Below are 19,330 nucleotides of genomic sequence, written 5' to 3'. Positions count from 1 at the left end.
CGCTTAGTGGATGATGCTGTGATCCCCTTTGCCCCCCGTAGTACCCTGAGATAATGGCCCGCGAACCCGGCATGGAGCTGCAGAAGGGTGACTCGACGACTGCTCCTCTCCGGGTCCTCTCACTCCCCCTTTCCTGACTTCTTCTTTCCTACCTTTCTCTCTGCTCTCCCTTGACACTGTCTCTATTCTTTTGTTGCCTTCCTCTAGGCCCCTGGTTGTGTGTTGGACCGCTATGGTCCGATGTTTGTTTACGTTTGGCCCACTAGTTGCTGCCCGATCTTCAGGGCTGGACCTTATGCGTGGTGACAATTGGGCGTGATGGACTGCACATAATGCTCTTTTCATATGGCCGGCCCGATTGGGTTGTAGGCAGAACACTGAATATGAGACTGAAGGAATTGCAGATCATGTACGCACGGAACGCTATTGCACATCACGTTATGTATCGCGGCCGGCCCCTTGGGGGTTGTAGGCTTATCGCTGTGTAAGTGTCACCTTTTTCTTTGCGTATCCCCATCTGGGGGTTTAATAAAACAGATGTTGAAAATAAATAACACCAAGGAACCTGAGACAACTCAAAGGATTTCACTACCTCTACAGTGGTAGGAATTTCTATATCAATTAATGCAGCTGAACTACACAAACCACTTTGGGCTTAATAGTAGGTATGGAATGCACCATATAAATACTGACACAAAACAATCAGTTGTTCCATTGAGTGGATATTCCATTAGATTATTTATAGTATATTGCTTATTATTGTCTGCGCTGGGAACACAAACAGACTTTTTTCCAAATCAATTATTGGTTCATTAAACATAGTGTGAACTTCATGTGCAGGTTCAAGTCTCACTAAGGCATGTTTCATCGTTTCATTTTCTGTTTTAAAATGTTCTCTGATCTTGGTTTAATGAGAAGCGTACACATGGTGCCCAGTAAGTTTACCTTTATTCTGTCGATGTTGGCCTCCATTTTCAGCTGCTCCACCAGTTTCCTGGCTTGTGCTATGCTTGCTGTGTTATTGCTGGCCATCGGAGGGCTGGTGATATTTTCTAGATGAACTATAAAATAAAAATACAATTCCAACAGTTAACAAGTGTTTTGTTAAATTTCTTTGTGCTGTAGGTTAACTTTTTCTTACTTGCTGCGCACATGTAAGAAACCAGTTACTTACCTGTAGTAATGGTCCTGTAGTTTGACCCTCTTGCAGATTCACAATCTGTGCATTATTCTGCCACTTAGTGGTTGGGTCCTGACCTATTTATATTTTGACAAACCTTTTTGCTTGTGCATCAACCTAGGGTGAGTCCGAATGAGTTACTATGACGTTGACCATAAGCCCAAACTATCCCAATACATGACTTCAATTTGTTTTGTACTTTGTTACAACACTAACTCTCCTCCTTTAACAAGGAGGTGGGAGGGTCACATGTGAATCTAGAAGATATTCAAGCTGCAAAACAATTGTTACATGTTGGTAACTGGTTTCCTTCGCAGCTTGCATATTTTCTAGATTCACATGCTATACATTGCATACTTAGCAGTATTTCCCCCCTCGTGTAAGATGGTTGACGGAGGAGTGCCATCAAAATGTTGGCACAGGCATTAGGGGTGCAGTACTGGCTGGCCCACTAAGTACTCCCTTTGTGTTTGCATTTATACACAACTAGCAGCCCGTCCCGACGTTGTCCGGGTATGAAATAGAATGTGTGTAATGTGTGTATTTGGCAAGGGCGATTTATTTTAAAATCTCGCTGTAGACAACATTTTTTGTTTCATTAGAATAGGGACGGAGAAGGCCCAGCTGCAGCCCTGGTTGATGTTAGCAGGCGCGTGTAATTGGTGTAGTGATCCGCCGCCTGAGCCCGGCTACAGCCCTGGTTGATGTTAGCAGGTGCGTGTAATGTCGTTGAATGAGAGAGTTATCAGCCGCGGGTAAATCCGTTTAATGAGAGAGTTGAGTGACAGCGAGTAGGAGAGGCTGCAGTAATTGTCCCTGCAGACACGCTCATTTGCGTGTTCCCCCGCTTGAGGCCCAGATGCAGGCCTGTTTGATGTTAGCAGGCGCGTGTTTCCCCGCTTGAGGCCCAGCTACAGGCCTGGTTGATGTTATCAGGCGTGTGTAATTAGTGTACTGATCCGGCGCCTGAGCCCGGCTAGAGCCCTGGTTGATGGTAGCAGGCGCGTGTAATTTCGTTGAATGAGAGAGTTCAGTAACAGCGCACAGGAGAGGCTGCAGTAACGTTACTTACCAGGCCTCCAGGTGAACGCGTTTGTCACGCCCCAGCACACGGCCACAGCAGATGATCTTCTGATTAATGTACGACCCACATGGCATGAAGGGCGGAACATAGCACACGCCCTAGCGTGCCCCTTGATGCGGCGCAATTGCGTTCACATGGCATGAAGGCCAGACACCCCCCCCCCCAGCGTTTCTCACGCCCCCAGCGTGTCACGCCCCCAGGTTGCCCCTTGATGCTGCGCAGCTACGTAATTATCGCTTGTATGTACGACTCACATGGCATGAAGGGCGGACACACGCCCCCAGCATTTGTCACGCCCCCAGTGTTTGTCACGCCCCCAGAACACGCCCACAGCCCACGATGTGATGGCCGTACCACACGCCCCCAGCGTTAGTCACGCCGTCAGCTCACGCCCACAGCACAATGCAGACACGCCCACAAGGGACTACTTTGCTGGCACGGTTCTTTTACCTTTTAAATGTATAGAGGAGTTGGCCTAACGGCTAAGGCGCTCAACCTCGGACCTGGAGATCTGGGTTCGAGTCTTGGTAACAACGGCAAACATCCTGTGATTAAGGGCAAATCACTTAATCTCCCCGTGCCTAACAAAAATGAATGTGTGTCCTCATGTAACGTAACTGGTGCTATGTAAAGCGCTCTGATTCCTGATTCAGTTTGGGTGAAGTTTGCACTATATAAAACTCTGTAAAAATAAATATATATATGGTGGCCGTCTGCATAGCCTATGTCCTTCTGCTGCAACTGCCCTTTCCAGGGCTGTATTGGGTCTTGTGTTTGGTGCTGTGGTTACTGAGATTACCCGCCTCAAAGGTTTGGGCTCTCTCTTTATAATATTAGTATGGATACTATTTTGTGAAAGCATGAGTGGATGACCATGCTGCTGCCATACATATGCCATTTAGAGATTAATTAGCCATGGAATCCAGAGTTGCTCCTTTCTTCTGTAGAATGCACTTTTGGCTTAACTTCTATTGTCTTATTTGCCAATTAGTACCATGTCTGAAAGATTAGCGCTATTCATATGGCAATAGTCGTATCCCTCAGATGCTGCAGCCACTCCAAACACCTGGGGGGCTTATGACACAAAGAACGGTATTCTTGTTCTGATGTCTTTTGTCTCTTGCATGTAAAACATGATGGACCAACTCACATCTAGCCTTTTGAGTGACCGTTCAGCTGCATTCGTTGATTTTGAAAGAAGGGTGGTAATTGTAGAGTTTGAGCTACATTGATATATGAATGTACTTTAAGTGCAAAGTTTGGATGGATCTTTCTATATTCTCATGGACAGAGCCTGCATTGGTCTAAATCATTTAATAGCTAATAAAAATTCTGTTTTAAGTTAAGATGTTTAAGAGAAGCCTTATGCGTTGATTCAACCGTGCATTCAGTAGTCGTTGTTATGGATTTGCATGTAGAGGGTATTTATTTTTGTTTACTCCGTCAAGGAAATGTTTGATTACTGGTATTGACCAAGTATCTGTATGCCGATTTCAATTGGTGTAAGCTGCAATAAATGTGCCATTAGTGAGACCTAGCGGATTTTACATGATCAACCATTTGAAATATCTGACTAACACAATTTAACAACTTAACTGATCTTGAAATGTGTTCCAAGAACACCAACTAAGGTATTTTATCTCTTTAAGTGTACAATGCTTTCTTGAGAGGGATCTCATGCCTCTTAATATAGTTCATACACTTCTCTGGAAGATTAAGGCGATTGAATCATAATATTCTCGCAGCCATGCTACGAGCTATAGTTTTTCTGGATTTGCATGCATGCTTTTTCCTTTTGAATTGTCAGTACATTCTTTTGAGTTGCTTCTTGGAGAACAATAATATTGCATTGTGCCATTTGAAAACTATAACTTATGTAGCCATCTCTGTACTACTAGTAAGAGAAACAAGCTGGATAATTTGTATGTCTCGAATAACATTTGGATAAGAGGATTTAAAGTAAAAGGATGTGCAGATGGTTTGCACAGCTTATCAAAGTGCATTCCCCTGTGACACGGGTTGGAAGTGCCTGGTTATGACGATTTGCCATTTTTTGTTTTATCTGTTTGCTAAATCTATGTTTTGTTTCACTCCTGTCTTGAATATGTTATATACTACAGATTGTTTCAGCTCTCCTTTGTGGCAAGTACCTATCTGCATAAGTAGTCAACTTTGAATTTTATCTACACTCAGTATGCGATTTGCCTCAAAGGAAATGCTTCTGATGTTGTCTCACCTCCAAAGGTCCTGTAAACTTCAATAGGAGATATGATATTGTAGCCCGTTTCTTGAGATAAAATATCAAATTTGTGTTGTCAGTCAGTACTTGCACTTTCTTGTCATTTTTAGTTTCATTTTTTTTCAAACTCATTTTTATTATCATTTTAGTTAGCAATCGACTCATGTAATATTACATGCAATAAAGTTTAAATCGTTGATCAACAGTGCACTATCCCAATGTGTTCAGTTTACAATTCCCAGTGATTTTCATATTGCAATCCTTAACAATCTAGCTGATATTACAACCCTAGGAGTTGAATTCCGTGGGTGCTGCTGTTTGGGTGCAGTGATCTAGGACATTTGATGGGGTTATGCGCTGTTTGCTATCTACTACTGCATGCAGTCTGTTATGAGAAAAGGAGCTGCTAGAAAAAAATACCCAGATTGTGCAACTCAAAGAAAAAAAAGGAACCGTGAACTAGGTAACTGTGCAGGGTGGTGTGTCAGCGCTGGATTACATCAGGAGTATAGGAAGGGGGAATATCCAGGGGTGGCCCGGCTGGTAGGAGAACCTTTTGTACCTTGTGGGTATTCAGTGACCCACCAACCCGCTTTTGAGCCAGTCGTTCACGGATTTATTCAAATCAAAGGGGGTTATGTGACGGCAGGGGCGGGGGTTTCTGAGTTATTCATCTGCCCCACAAATCAGAGTGTCTGGCTATGTTCACGGTCTGGGTGAGAACTGGCTTCATCTTTCCCTGTTACAGTTTGATATCTCTCGGTGCTCTCAATTCTACAGGACCTTCCTCTAGGGGTCTGCCATGGGCTGTCGCCACAACTCCCGTGTGTCTTCTCTGGCCAAGACTCTCCCCTCTGCCCCGCCCAGTGCCTCACATCCTGTTTCCAGTTCCCTATCATTGGGCCCGTGTCGATTTCCATGTCAATGATATCCTCCTTTTAGCCAGGAACAAGGCTAGATCTACGAACCTTGTGTCAATTTTCCGCTTGGGTAGCCGCTGCAAAAATCGCAGTATACAGGTTTTAATCGTGGGTTTGAGTGTGCGCCCCACTGCTGCTCCTGTCATCCCCACGACATCATCCCAGAATCTATTTGGTATGGACAGTCCCAAGTCATGTGGATAAAGTCTGCGTCACTGTGGTTACACCTCTGGCAGTAGCATATTTCACCACCATAGGCAACCCAGATTCTATGGGGTGTCATATATGTCATATGGGTGTAGATGAACTGTATGAATTTCACCCTAGTATTGGGGAAGACCTTTTTCGGGTATGTTAAGAGTCTGTTCCATTCTGAGTCTGGAAGTTCCCTGTTCAACGCAGCCTCCCATTTGCTACACAATTTTTGGAGAGGGGTACGGGACATCTCGGACAGCGAGGTGTAAAACATTTTACCTGGTGCCGCGCCATACCCAGGGTGAGCATGGACTGTAATACCACGTATGTCTCAGGCTCCTCCCACCCTTTAACCCACAACACCTTGAATGTACGTGTCAAGGCTTCGTATTGCAGGAACTGTCCTGATTAAAGTCCACTGCTTTCTACCAGGTCTTCCAGGGGGACCAGAATGGACTGTTCATAACAGTCCCCCACCATCGCTAGTCCCACCTCAGTTCAAGGCAAAAAATGTTCAGGGGTAAATTTCTTCCTGGGGTTGCGTGTGGCAAGCCAGTTAAGGGTAGGGCTAGAGGCCAGGAAATATAGGGGAATCTCTTTCAGTTTAGCCACGCAACATTTCCAGCACTGCAAAGCCATGGTCTGTAATAGGGATTGGTGAAAGATCACCACTGCCGAGTCAAGGATTTTGGCCAACAAAAGGGTTGTGCAGTGTCCAGATTCCGTCAAATGCATACCTTCACTGTCCCTAGTGAAATCTAATTTTACTTTCACTAATGAGCTTAGCGCAGTTAGCGTACCTTTTCAAAATACCTTTGTAGGCAAGGTTTAGAGCACTTTTGTGGATTATATTCTTGTTTCTAATAATCTGAGCAATAAGGTCGTCAGCTTTATAACCCACCTTACACCACAGAGTGATCATCTACCCCAGAGCATAGCCCTACGCCAGGATGGGAGACGATCTCAAACATTAGGGCTCCTATTTCGTTTATGTCAATTCCACCAAGGAATGGGCTCCGTGTTAAGTGGAATACAATTAACCCCTGCTATTTCTATCCAGGCTAATAAAGGAAAGACAAAATTAATGTAGCGCATATTTAGATGAGAAGGCCCCAGCTGATTCTATAAAACTGGCTTTTGTAACAATCTTTGATGCATGCATCAAAGGACTGGCAAAGTCGGCTCCTAAGGGGTTGAACGTTAACCCACAATGGTTCAACTATTATTGCTCTGCTGTGCATAGGGAACTGAATCAGGCCCTTAAAAAAGTCCACAAATGTATCTCTTGAGTTACGGAAAGCTGGTAGGCCTATAAAAAGCATATCCCTGATACAAAAGTGGAGTTGAGGTCCAAGGCATGGGAGATCCTAGAAAAAGCAAGTGTGAAGGACTCGAGAATTTGATCAGCCCTTTTTAAACTCCAGTGATGCCTCTGACTTAGAAGCTTATATACCACCAAAGTAATGGATCACCCTTTTCTCTAAAACATATGACTGCACCTCGCATATCTATGGAATAGGCAGGGGGGAGGTAAGGCATCCGAGAAGTGGTAGTCTGGATGAGCGTTGCCCCCCTCTGTCATTTTCTAAGGGAGAAGTGTAAACTGAAATTAACCTCAGTGCACAAGGAAAGGCTCCGAACCTCGATGGGGTTTCCTTGGTCTTATTTAAAGACAATATTGAGTTGTGGGCCACATTACTTAGCAATGCTTTGGAAGCCACTGAGGTGATGGGTAAAACAGAGTCCCGGTCTTATTCAAATATTATCCGAATATTTAAGAAGGGATGCAGTAATGACCCTAGTTGTTCCAGGCTGATATCGCTTATTCATTCTCTGGCGAAAGTTCTTAGGCAAGTTCTGCTGGCCCAACTTGAAAAATGGGCTAGGGGAGACTAAGGTCTTTAGCGGCATCCATTAGGGCTTTAGAAAAAGCCTTTGAACTAAAGACCAATGCCTAAACTTGGCCCTTCTGTTGGGAAAGTACACTGTGGCCAGGGGAGGGTGTCTGTACCTGGGTTTCATGGACCTGTCCAGTGCTTTTGATTGTGTGGAACATGCTAAATTATGGGACATTATACACACGATGGGCATAGATCAGTCCATAATTTGGTTTATGAGAGAAATATATAGCAATGCCACAAAATATGTGAGGTATTGCCGCTTAAGGGAATGTACTGACCCATTTGTGCTGGGAAAGGGAGTACGAAAGGCTGTGTCCTCTTGCCGTTCCTCTTCACCTTCTATATTAACCATCTGGAGGGGGTGTTGGTTGAGCGGTGCAGGGATTTGCCTCAATTAGGTCATTGCCCAAACACAGCCATGCTTTACGCAGCTGATGCGTACTGTTGGGCCGAACACCGAACTCCCTACTGCTTCTACTGGATGCCTTTGCCCAGTTCATGGATGATCTGGACCTGAGGGTAAATACCACAAAGAACTTTGTGATAATGTGTAGTCGTAGTAGTAGACTACGACATCCTTTCTATATAAACAGAAACTGTTGATAGCACTGCTAGTTTTGTATATCCAGGGGCTATTTTCAATCGTAGGGGTTTGTGAGAGCATCAAATCAACATTAGGAAGGCCCAGATGGAAAAGGAAGGAAATCTCTTTGCTTTTTCAACAAAGTTAGACTCACGCTCCATTTATCAACTGAAGTGTATCTAGGTGGCTTCTTATGGTACGGGGATTGAGGGATGCCAAAACTGAAGGGTCTACAATCTGGGCAAAATAAATTCTTAAAGCGCTTGTTATTTCTCTCACCATCTGACACATTGTGCCATAAAGAGGTGAGTCTTTGGCAGGACCGACCTCTTGCTTTATGGCATTGGCCTAGACGACCGAGGAATTACATTTTACAATGGCCATCCTTTCAGACTGTCTAGGCTTACACCGAGCCGTAGAGGTTTCTTGGATCCCATATATCAAGCACATGACCACTAAAATCATGCGGCCTGAATTAACTGAGATCCCGAGCAGCCTGCGTTCCATCTCCAATAAGTCAGTTAGGGAGTTATGTATTGAAGCTCTCAGTAAAGTGAGATGGGGAAGAAGTATACATAGGCCCTTTGTAAGCAAATAGATGATGTTGTTCTCCCACCCTGGCTACTTCTTTGCATGTTAAATGTTGCCAGAATAACCATGTAACATTTTTTGTTGACGAGATTTAGATTCGGTTTGTTTTTATCGTTTACTTACCTTTTCAAAGGTTATTTATTGGTCTCCAGTGCTAGAGGACTGACCATGCACGGGTACAGCAAAGTAATGCACTTTACACACGCTATTCTCTTGCACCTTTCTCAGTGCTCAAAGGACACATTTTATTAAACCTCTTTTAAGAACAATGACTTTTTAAACTGTAATAGTGCCCTACATTTTTTCTAAGTCTATGGACGACGAAGAAGTTATTGATTGTGTGGTCGCATTTTTAAGCACTGTTTTATATATTAGGACAATAATTGTTTATGACTGTATTGCTGGTGATCAAGATTGCGCAACCAACTACTTGTAGGACACCCCCGCGCCGCACGGCCACCAGCTGCTGCGTGTGCCCCCTCCGCCCTCTGCCTCGCTGCCCAGCTGCTGCCACCCGACCACGCCCCCTCCCTCGAGCCTCGAGGTCCGTGGTAGCTCCTGTGCCCAGCTGTCTTTCTGTTAGGCTTAAGTTAGATCTGTATTGCTTTATTCTGTGTAATATTGTCTTTTTCCTTAAATTGTCAGCATTGTAGTTTCTGTCCCTCTGTTCCCTCCCCGCTCCCCGCTTCCCGCCACCGCCGCTAAGCCCCGCCCCTTTTGCCTTCTGTATCCCTCCCCGCTCCCGCCTCCCAGCTGCCCCGCCCACCCGCGCACTTGGCCATATATGGCGACCGTGCGACGCAGGTGAGTGTGACCTACTTGTAGGACACCCCCGCGCCGCACGGCCACCAGCTGCTGCGTGTGCCCCCTCCGCCCTCTGCCTCGCTGCCCAGCTGCTGCCACCCGACCACGCCCCCTCCCTCGAGCCTCGAGGTCCGTGGTAGCTCCTGTGCCCAGCTGTCTTTCTGTTAGGCTTAAGTTAGATCTGTATTGCTTTATTCTGTGTAATATTGTCTTTTTCCTTAAATTGTCAGCATTGTAGTTTCTGTCCCTCTGTTCCCTCCCCGCTCCCCGCTTCCCGCCACCGCCGCTAAGCCCCGCCCCTTTTGCCTTCTGTATCCCTCCCCGCTCCCGCCTCCCAGCTGCCCCGCCCACCCGCGCACTTGGCCATATATGGCGACCGTGCGACGCAGGTGAGTGTGACCTACTTGTAGGACACCCCCGCGCCGCACGGCCACCAGCTGCTGCGTGTGCCCCCTCCGCCCTCTGCCTTGCTGCCCAGCTGCTGCCACCCGACCACGCCCCCTCCCTCGAGCCTCGAGGTCCGTGGTAGCTCCTGTGCCCAGCTGTCTTTCTGTTAGGCTTAAGTTAGATCTGTATTGCTTTATTCTGTGTAATATTGTCTTTTTCCTTAAATTGTCAGCATTGTAGTTTCTGTCCCTCTGTTCCCTCCCCGCTCCCCGCTTCCCGCCACCGCCGCTAAGCCCCGCCCCTTTTGCCTTCTGTATCCCTCCCCGCTCCCGCCTCCCAGCTGCCCCGCCCACCCGCGCACTTCGCCATATATGGCGACCGTGCGAACGCGCAGCGTTGACGCGCAGCGGGCGCGCCGATTGTGCGCCGAAGGCGCGCCAAAGGTAAGCCCGTCTGCGCCCGTCCGCGACCGGATCGCGACCAGCGCCAGGACCCCTGGCCCCCACCGACGGAAGCCGACCCGACGAACCTACAGCGCCGTCGATCTCATCGCACTCAACACCGGCCGCATCCCAGGATGTCACCGAGCCGCCCCGAAGCACACCCACGGACCCTTCAGCTGCCACGCCTGCAAGTTCACCTGCATCCGGACCTTCCCTGCACCCGCCAAGCCGAACACCAGCAGCACCCACCTCAAGTGCATCCTGCTCAACACCCACTCCGTCCACAGACACGCCATCGAACTCTGGAACCTCCTAGACGCCACAGCCCCTGACGTTGCCTTCCTCACGGAGACCTGGATGAACGCCTCTTCAGCTCCCGACATCGCCATCGCTATCCTAGAGGGCTACAAGATCATCCGGAGGGACCGCAACGCCAACCAGATGGGAGGAGGCATCGCCATCATCCACAAGAACACCATCCGCCTCACGACCAGCACCGACAACACCCTGACCACCGCCGAACACCTACATTTCCAGATCCACACCAACCCGAACACCACCCTCAGAGGCACCCTGATCTACCGACCCCCTGGACCACGCACACAATTCAGCGAGGACATCGCCGACTTCGTCAGCCCGCATGCCCTCCCCTCCGCTGACTACATCCTCCTGGGGGACCTCAACTTCCACCTGGAGAACAACAACGACCGCAACACCAGCACCCTGCTCGACAACCTCGCCAATCTTGGACTCAAGCAGCTGGTGTCCACCCCCACCCACCTCGCCGGACACACACTCGACGCAGTCTTCTCTTCCAGCGCAGACATCGACTTCAGCCACGCCACAGAGCTTCAATGGACGGACCACAGCTGCGTCCACTTCACCTTCAAGAGAACGACGACCCACCACCACCAGCAACAGGCCGCCCGCAGAAGCTGGAACAAGATCACAGCAGACCAGCTCGCCACCTCCCTGAGCCAGCACCCTCCCGCCAGCTCAGCGAACCCCAGCCAGGCCGCCAACAACCTCACTAAGTGGATCAGCAACTGCGCGGACGAACTCGCACTCTGAGGACCCCGCCCAGCAGACCCGGCAGCAAGAAAGCACCGTGGTTCACCGTCGAACTCAAGAGCTCCAAGAAGAACTGCCGAACCCTCGAGAAAGTCTGGAGAAGGGAACCTACACCGGACAACAGGACCTCCTTCAAGCTTGCCACCCGGAAGCACCACCAGCTGATCCGCGCCGCCAAGAAAACAGCATTCAAGGATCGGTTGGACAACAACGCACACAACAGCAAGGAACTCTTCAACATCGTGAAAGAGCTCTCCAACCCCAGCGCAGGAAACAACGACATCACCCCATCGCAAGACCTCTGCAACTCCCTCGCTTCATACTTCCACAACAAGATCGCGGACATACACAACAGCTTCAACAACCAACCAACGCACACCATGACCGAACAACCACCCCCCACCACCACCCTCCACGCCTGGACCCCGATCAGCACCGAAGACACCATCCGCACGATGAACTCCATCCACTCCGGATCACCGACCGACCCCTGCCCTCACCACGTCTTCAACAAGGCCGACGCTGTCATCGCACCCCACCTGCGAGACATCATCAACACATCCTTCGACACCGCCACCTTCCCTGAGAGCTGGAAACACGCCGAACTCAGCGCTCTACTCAAGAAACCAACAGCGGACCCCACCGAACTCAAGAACTACCGCCCCATCTCGCTCCTCCCGTTTCCTGCGAAAGTCATCGAGAAGACCGTCAACAAGCAGATGGCCGCCTTCCTCGAGACGAACGGATCCCTCGACCCCTCACAGTCCGGCTTCCGAGCCAATCACAGCACCGAGACCGCCCTCATCGCCGCCACCGATGACATCCGAGCCCTGATGGACAACGGAGATACAGCGGCCCTCATCCTCCTAGACCTCTCCGCGGCATTCGACACGGTCTGCCACCGCACCCTAGTACAGCGCCTCAGCAACATCGGAATCCAGGACAAGGCGCTGGAATGGATCATCTCCTTCCTCGACGGAAGAACACAGAGAGTCCGCCTACCACCGTACAAGTCAGAGGCCTCCGAAGTCATCTGCGGCGTCCCTCAAGGATCATCTCTGAGCCCCACCCTCTTCAACGTCTACATGAGCCCCCTCGCGGCCATCGTACGCAAACACAACCTCAGCATAATCTCCTACGCCGACGACACCCAGCTGATCCTCTCCCTGACCAACGACCCCGCCTCCGCCAGAGCCAACCTGCACGAAGGGATGAAAGAGGTAGCCGAGTGGATGACGACCAGCCGCCTGAAACTGAACTCTGACAAGACGGAGGTCCTCATCCTGGGCTCTTCACCCTCCGCCTGGGACGACTCCTGGTGGCCTCCCGCCCTGGGCACCGCACCCAAACCGACAGACCATGCACGCAACCTGGGCTTCATCCTGGACTCCTCCCTCTCCATGACCAGGCAAGTCAACAACGTCTCCTCGGCGTGCTTCAACATCCTACGCATGCTACGGAAGATCTTCTGGTGGATCCCCACCGAGACCAGGAAGACCGTCACCCAGGCCCTCGTCACCAGCCGACTGGACTACGGCAACGCCCTCTACGCCGGTACCACCGCCAAGACCCAGAAGAGACTCCAGCGGATCCAGAACGCCTCAGCCAGACTCATCCTCGACATCCCACGAACCAGCCACATCACCGGACACCTGAGAGACCTTCACTGGCTCCCCGTCAACAAAAGAATCACCTTCCGCCTCCTCACCCACGCACACAAAGCCCTACACGACCAAGGCCCGAGCTACCTCAACAGCCGGATCAACTTCTACGCTCCCAAACGCCACCTCCGATCAGCCAACCACGCCCTCGCCGCCGTCCCCCGCATCCGAAGAGCGACTACAGGAGGAAGGTCCTTCTCCTACCTGGCCGCCAAGACCTGGAACTCCCTCCCGACCGACCTGCGCCTGACCCAAGACCACCTCTCCTTCAGGAAGAAGCTGAAGACCTGGCTGTTCGAGCAGTAGCGGCACCCCCCCCCCCCCCCCCCAGCGCCTTGAGACCCTACGGGTATGTAGCGCGCTCTATAAGTGTCACTGATTGATTGATTGATTGAGAGCAAACCCAACAAAGAAAAGATGGGAATACATCTTATAACTCTGAGCATTGTGATTTATAATTATGAATGTCAACTGTGTTGAGGTTATTTATGTAATGTGTATGTATTGTTTTTTATGCACACTTTTATGGTTTTGTATTCATTAAAACCGAATAAAGTATTTAATGAATGGACTCGTCAGTCCTATGTAGTTTTAAAGTTGTAATCATATTAATACATGATGTCATTATACTCTTCAGTTTCATTGCAGATCTCACTGTCAGAAGCTGAGGCTTCTGGTAAAGGTGAATCTGTACTTGCAATGCTTTCACCCTCCTCTGTATAGGATTGGCCATTACCCCACTCTGTCTTCAGTTCTTTTTTTAAAAGTTTTTATTGAGGGAAGCAAAGGAGCGGGAGTGGCAGGTAAGTGTTTTAAATGTTTGTATTTTGCCTCCCATGCTGCCCCATCAGTTTCAGTCGCTAGCAGCCACCACTGCATATGAGAATACTTTACACATCTTGACAAGCCATAACTCCTGAGTGGGTAGGTGTGTGTACCGCCAAAGTATGCATATCTTGGCTGTGGTTACCGTCCTGGTCAGAAGTCTACATGTATATCCAGCGACATCAGACAGGTCGTTGGTATCATGCAACAAGATTAGTTGTCTAGCCAGAGGCGATGGGAAAACTAGCAGCACTTTGGTTAGAGTTTGTAGGGTGCTGGACCAGAAAAATCGTATTTAGGGGCAGACATACAGAATATGTCTATGTCACAGTCTGCTGTAGAGCATCTCCAGCATTTCGAGTGATAGGTGAACCAAGTCTGTGGGGGGGGGGGGGTTAGCAGCAGGAAGGAATAGTGTGCCCTTCAATTGAAAGTGTGCATGTCACTTCGACCAGCTGTCTTTCGACGGCCAGCCTGGCATGCGCACTTTAAACACTCCAACCCTACCTGTCTTAGACAGCTGGGTGGAGAGTAAGCAAAGATCTTCAGTGCTTTAAGGAGCCTCACACCAGCATTCTCCAGCCAACCCTGGTGCTTCTCTCATGCTGCCTGAGCAGCATGAGACAAGCATCTGGATTGGTAGAAGGGAGTATCTTGCTGGAACGCTAGGATCCTGTCCTGCCGAGATTAAGAGGAGCCCTCAGCACGAGGCAGTAAGTATATCTTTTAGTTTTGTAAAATATTATGTTGCTTTAATTCACTGCCAGGTACTATGAGAAACTCTCAGTGCCGTCAGTTTCAACTCCAGAGCTCTCAATCATGGCCAGTTATAAACACTGTTTAAAATAGACCAAAATTGAGATCTTTGACTTTAAGGCTAAGGGCACGGCTGGTTTTTATTAATGCCCGTCAGTGTGCCCGTCACCCCACCTGTTTAAATTGCCGTTGGCCGCCACTGATCCTGGTGTTGCAGCCTAGCAACTTGTGTTTTGTATAATAGGGTTTGTTGTGGATACTGTTGGTGATGTAAACTGATAGATAAAGCATCTGTAGACCTTCACCACTGTGTGTCAGGGACCTTTCTAAGTGAACCCAGAAAGGGCTATTGTGAGTCTTGGGCCACATGCACGACCGTTGTTAGAAGTGTAATGTGGTGTAGGAGTGTTGATGCTTGGTGAGTTGAGACACCTGCTGTGTCTATGGGCTATCAACTCGGACATTTTCAGTCTGGGCTTTATATTTCCCCCAGATTAAGTTTTTAATGTCATTGACTATAGAATGGAACGCTGAGGTTTTCAGCAACCTAGGCAGCATGCCGTGGACATACGTGAAGCAGGTTGCTACTACCATTTTGACCACTTGGACTTTAGCCCAAAGGGATACGTTGAGCTGATCCCACTTTGCATAGTCCTGTCAAATTTGGGCGATGAGTGACTCCAGGTTATCAGCCACCATTCTCTCAAGCCCACAGTTAATCAGTATCCCCAGATTTCTGAGGCGTTAGATTTTTATTGAAACGGGTACTCCTTGATTGCCGCCTTAGTGGTAAAACATGACATGGACAGCACTTTGCTTTTCTCCCAGTTGATTTTTTGAGCTGAGATGCTAGAAAAGGATGTTATAAGGGACATTAGTGCTGGGAGTGAGCTATTGAGATTGCTGAAGGTCAGTAATCGTCATGTGCATAGAGTAGTATTTGTAGTGCAGACTATGGGGGGTCACTACACCTATTATCTGAAAAGATTGTGGGATGGTTGCAGGAACAGGGACAGAGGGCTGCCCTGGTGGGTGCCTCTATGTACTGAGAAAGGATCTGATAGAAGACCTCCACGGTTAACTTCTGTATTTAGGTCTCTCCTCAGAAAACTTTTTCTGGGAATGGTGAGGATTTATTTTTCCAAACAGTGAGACCCAATTACTATCGTAGCTCCTCCACTGTCAATATTCCTCTGGCATTGCTGAAATGAGTTTGCCTTTATCTGCTATTCTTCCAAGTAAAGGGAAACGTGGATGGCCTGTTGTTTCAAATGAGATGATACGTATCATCCTGGTAAACACTCTCATGGAAACTACCATCCAAAGATGTAATACCTTGAACTAGTAATGTACCCCTTTCACCACAAATTTGAGGTAGCTCAGTTGCGACAGATGCAATAGGTGTGAAAATATGCATACTTGAGATCAAAGATTACCCAATAATCATTCTTCTTCAGTAAGGGTATCTTCTCCAGTAAGGGTATCACCTCATGAATGACTCTCATCGGAACCTCTGTGTCTTCATGAACCCGTTTACAAACCAGAGGTCCAGCACAGGTCTTAATTTCAGAAAGTACACAGCATACTCCCATGTCTCTTTCTTAGTTGGAAAGTTCCTCTGCTGCATTTTTGTAGCATATTTCTGAAACTCTTGTAGGATTTGTGTTTGATCTGTTGTAGAGTTTGTGTATTCAATTTTGTTGCGGTTGGTGCCGTCATGAATTTTATACAACATCCATGTTTGATTGCGTTTAGAGTTGACTTGCCTGATGTTATGACCGGTCTGGTTTTGATGTAGTCCATTACTCTGCCCCCTAAATGAGTTGGATGTTATGGCTGCAGAAAAGATTAGTTGCTGTGTGATTGAGGACAAGACACTGGAGGTCTACCCTCAGATTTTTCCTCTGCCTCCAAAATTACTTTTGGGCTGGTTTAGTTGCTGCCACTGACCCGTTTGTAAAATGTCTTTCCTGAAGTCTGCCTTAGGAACTGTGTTGTATTATGTTACCTCCCTTGACCTCTTTCGTCCAATGGACCTCCTTATTTTGCCACATCTGGTTTCTCAGTGGACTAATGCATTAATTCCAGAAGACTCATGGCCACAGGTTTAAATCACAGAGGTTCCGGTCATTGGGTAACTATAACCACCTGTTATTCAGAGCCAAAATGCCACAACATGCGCTTTACAACTACATGTTAAGTCATCGTCAATTTGGAGCTTCTCTTGCCTGTAATGCCCTGCCCCCTACCCTGTTTCATTAGCCTTCTGCATTTCCTCTAGCAACTGATCCACCTCTGGATCAAATAGATGGTTTCCACTTAAGAACATACCAGTTATATTGGCCTGTACGACTATTGGGGTTTCCTTTTTTTTTGTTTGTTAAGGCAGGTGTTTAATCAAATTGGTGGTCTTCTCCCACTGTTGTTAAGCATCCTATTAAGGACTCGATGCTGAGAAGGTTTGTTGAATACCCTTCTAGACTGCCCAAGAAACAAGCAACTCCTCCCAGCAGCCATTGTGCCACTCTGCAGACAATGACCTACATGTAAGGTGCCAAGTTTTTAGATGGTTACAGTTTGGAGAAAAAACCATTAAAGAGGAAATGTAGTAATTCTTGACTGAAGATAAAGGTAGCCCTGGAGAAATCAACAAGGCACTGCATAAAACTCCTCCTGACGGTAGGAAGGAGAAAAGTGTCAGGGTATGTCAACACACCATCTCAGAAAGAAAACATCTGAACCTGCTTGAAGCAAAAATCAGGGATGAAAATAGTAGTGAGGGGTGAAGACTGCAGCAAAAAATCTGTAAACAAAAATCCTATCAATAAGCTTCCTTTATATATGCTTCGAGCAGGAACTGACATCACAGGAAAAGGAATCTGCAACATCCTGGATCGGGAGTCTCAGACATCCCCCCAACGGATTCCTCGATATTCTGGATTCAGTATTCAGGGTGCACAGCACTGGTGAGCCACTGGGACATGCTGTCCTGAACAAAGTTCCAGACGAATCGTGGGCTGTACATAAGCAAAGAGTCATGTCGGATAGACACACAGGGTCCATTGCTTGGCCCCATTTGTTTTAGTGTTGTGGTAGGATGCAGTAATAAGAACTCTTTTCAGCTACCCTCTCCCAAATACACAGTTTTAGTTTGGGTATCCCGCGTGTCACAAAGGACAGAACACAAGTAGACCCAAAACAATGTGCCCACTGCCTATTGATCTACTTCATTAGTAGAATAGATGACCAGAGGACGTTAGCACTCCTGGGTGCTTCTCAGCGCTAGATGGGGAACCCAACGATGGAGCATGCCATTTTAGATGGGTATGGGTTTATCATCTAACCAAATTGTATGCACTAATGGTAATCTTGATGGTGGTGAGAGAGCGCAAACAGACCTAAATGTATGAGTGCATCACACTTACCTGTAGTAAGCACAAATCATGAGGAGAAATGCCATGAGTGCTAGTAGTATCTGCAATTATATTCTGAATGTATAGCTAATGTAGAGATTTAAGTAGAAGTGGAACTAATACAGAAATGTGTGACACTATATGATTTTATTAGATGTGATTATTCCTGAATCCATGTCGTGTAGCTGTTAAAATGTAAGATGGCATGTGGTTAAACGCAGAATGTGGTAGGCCTCAGGGCCAGAGCTAGAAGGTGTTTCTTTTCACGACATAGATTGCACTAATGTTTTGGTCATTGCATTAATGGGCCATGATTTATAGATGTGTTTACTGAATAATAGAATAAGAGTATTAACATGTTTTAATTAATGAAGAAGTTGAATGCCATAATTATTATGAGAAATGCTGTAGGCCTGAAATGTTTTAACATTGATTTACACGTACATGTCTGGGCCGAGAAATGTTGCGAACCTTTTTGGAAGTCTATGAGAGTTGGGATCTTGGCTGCAGATGTCTGTCTGCAAGAGAAAAGGGGGGATCCAATTATAAATAATATGAATAGAGGTCTGTTCAGAAGACGGCCCAGACATGGAGGAGGGTTCCGGAATGTTTAAGGGGTATCAGCGGGCCGGAGAAGAGTCTGAGAAGCAAGGTCAACTCCAACGTATGAGGCCCAATACAAAGCAGCATGGAAAAAGCCAGAAGCTACACCACGTGAGGGGTGTCTCACGAGGGGCGTCTCAAATGTTGTTGACTGTTTTGTATTAGGGACAGCACCCCTGGGTGGAGTTAGAGCAGATGCCTGAGGACCCTTTAGAGAGCGGATGGGTAGGCAGAGAGGGGTCATGACTGGAGAACTATAGGTTTTCACCAAGAGACTAAGAGTGAGAGACTTCCCTTGGGGGTCATTCACTGCTGACACCTTTTGTTAGGTTGAGACTTGGTTAAGTAGGGATACCATCTAGAGCAGGGTAGGGACAGCCTAACCTGTGTGTTTTCCTCCAACTTAAATGAAGGAGAGATCTCAATATGCGTCAATGCTGATAGCTTTATTATTCTTAGAACTTGTGCTGGTAATTTCCGTTGCTCGTCTGAGGGCTTTCAGAGAGCACATGTATGTAGTTGGACCTGTGTATCTCGTGAATCTCATTCTGAGATGCCTGTATTTGCAGCTTATCCTAACCTTACAATAAACTTTTGAAAGCTAGAAGTTGTTTGTGATCTTTTGGAGCGGGGTCCTTTATTGGGTGAACTAACTTGGTAAGAGAGGCACTTTC

General features: G+C 47.6%; 1 protein-coding gene across 1 annotated transcript in view; it reads right to left on the bottom strand.

The window, feature by feature from the left end:
- GNG2 (G protein subunit gamma 2) overlaps nt 1-19,330 on the bottom strand; it is a 280,638-nt gene that overhangs the window by 40,733 nt on the left and 220,575 nt on the right. Inside the window, exon 4 of the mRNA XM_078659741.1 lies at nt 946-1,061. Coding sequence (XP_078515867.1) covers nt 946-1,032 — 87 coding nt within the window. The 5' untranslated portion in view covers nt 1,033-1,061. The remainder of the gene's footprint in view (nt 1-945; nt 1,062-19,330) is intronic.

This window comes from Lissotriton helveticus, chromosome 9 (assembly GCF_964261635.1).
Source record: "Lissotriton helveticus chromosome 9, aLisHel1.1, whole genome shotgun sequence".
Lineage (NCBI taxonomy): Eukaryota > Metazoa > Chordata > Amphibia > Caudata > Salamandridae > Lissotriton > Lissotriton helveticus.
This window is presented reverse-complemented; position numbering and strand designations above follow the sequence as displayed.